Consider the following 1667-nt stretch of genomic DNA (forward strand, 5'->3'; position numbering starts at 1 on the left):
GCTTAGATTCTCGACCCATGTCGAATTTATCGATTTCTTTTCAGAACTGGGGGAACTTTTCAAAATTTTCGCTGCGTTAGTTTTGAATTATGACATTGGGCTATGTGTGTGTCAAGTTTCATCAGAATCGGTTGAAAGCCGTGGTCAGGGTGAGGGTACAACCTGACAGACACACAGACACACAGACAGACAAACTGCCGTTTATATATAGATACATAGAAATATATATATATATATATATATATATATATATTATATATATATATATATATATATATATATATATACATATATACGACGGGCTTCTTTCAGTTTCCGTCTACCAAATCCACTCACAAGGCTTTGGTCGGCCCGAGGCTATAGTAGAAGACACTTGCCCAAGATGCCACGCAGTGGGATTGAACTCGGAACCATGTGGTTGGTAGACAAGCGACTTACCACACAGCCACTCCTGCGCCTACATGCACTTCTATTGTGGAATTATAATACAGGGGTATACAAACTCATACTGGACAATGAGAGAAAAAAGCAGCATTTCTGGGCTGTTTTATTCAGGGATTGTTAAAGGCGCCAACAACTCAGGAAAGTCGACCGGGACGACACGTACTTGGGAACGTCACGTCATATGCTTAGGATCTTTCATTGAAAAGGGTAAATGAAAATAATGAATAAAATAAACCCGTTATTCCTCTAGTGAATTATAAAACACTTTATCCCACATTTGCTGGTTTTACTCTCTGCAAAATTAAAAAGATTAATTAAACTTGTTAGGATGCCGAATTTAAGGTTGTCCGGGGCGCTAGCAACTCTAGGGCCAGTTCTGGTTTTACTGCACTCCATGACATAAACGATTACTTATAGTATCATCCTTAATAAAACAGAGAATTAAACTAGAAATGGATATGTAGACAGCACACAAGGTGTCGAGCTGGCAGACTCGTTAGCACACCGGATAAAATGCTTTGTGGCATTTCATCCGTCTTTACGTTCTGAGTTTAAATTCTGCTGAGGTCGACTTTGCCTTTCAATACTTCGGGATCGAAAAAATAAAGTACTAATTGAAACCTGGAGTCGACGTAATCGACTTACCTCTCCCTTTAAATTGCTGACCTTGTGCCAAAATTTGCAACCGATGTGTAGAGTACACTACGTACAATCTTGTAGATCGTTCGACCGGCTGTGAAACGGGGTTTTACTGAGTTTTTAGGCCAACGTTTTTAAATTAATGTTTCTCTCGATTTTTATTTATCAATTGATATTAACACTGAAAGAAATAAAAGACGTAATAAAAAAGAAAAAAAAACAATAAAGAAAAGAGAAGAAACCAGATGATTGTGTTTTTGCTTTTGTTTATTTTATTTTATTTTATTTTATTTTATTTCAGTAGTTTAATCGAAGGAAGAACATTGCTTATGACCCTTTTCAGAACCTCCGTACTTGTAAGAGGAAGTTTATTTTCACACCGGAAACCTGGTCAAAATATTCTCGACACGCATGCAACCAAATGGTAGCGTAAAACGAGGCACGAATTGTGTTTACTACCTAAGTACAGGAATAATCCTTTTGACGGGTTTCTGGTTTCCATCTACCGAATTTCATGTACAAAGCATTAAAATATTCTGCAGTCTTTTGACTGAAATGTGCAATACAATGAGATCGATCTGAAA

The 1667-nt window shown here is 37.2% G+C and overlaps 1 protein-coding gene across 1 annotated transcript in view; it reads right to left on the reverse strand.

Annotated features, from left to right (window-relative positions):
- Positions 1-1542: 1542 nt before the first annotated feature.
- LOC115220752 (histone-lysine N-methyltransferase SETMAR-like) overlaps positions 1543-1667 on the reverse strand; it is a 5051-nt gene continuing 4926 nt past the window's right edge. The window contains exon 2 of the mRNA XM_029790895.1: positions 1543-1661. Within this exon, the coding sequence (XP_029646755.1) occupies positions 1543-1661 (119 nt within the window). The remainder of the gene's footprint in view (positions 1662-1667) is intronic.

The sequence above is a fragment of the Octopus sinensis genome, linkage group LG17 (genome assembly GCF_006345805.1).
Source record: "Octopus sinensis linkage group LG17, ASM634580v1, whole genome shotgun sequence".
In the NCBI taxonomy this organism is placed as follows: Eukaryota; Metazoa; Mollusca; class Cephalopoda; order Octopoda; family Octopodidae; genus Octopus; species Octopus sinensis.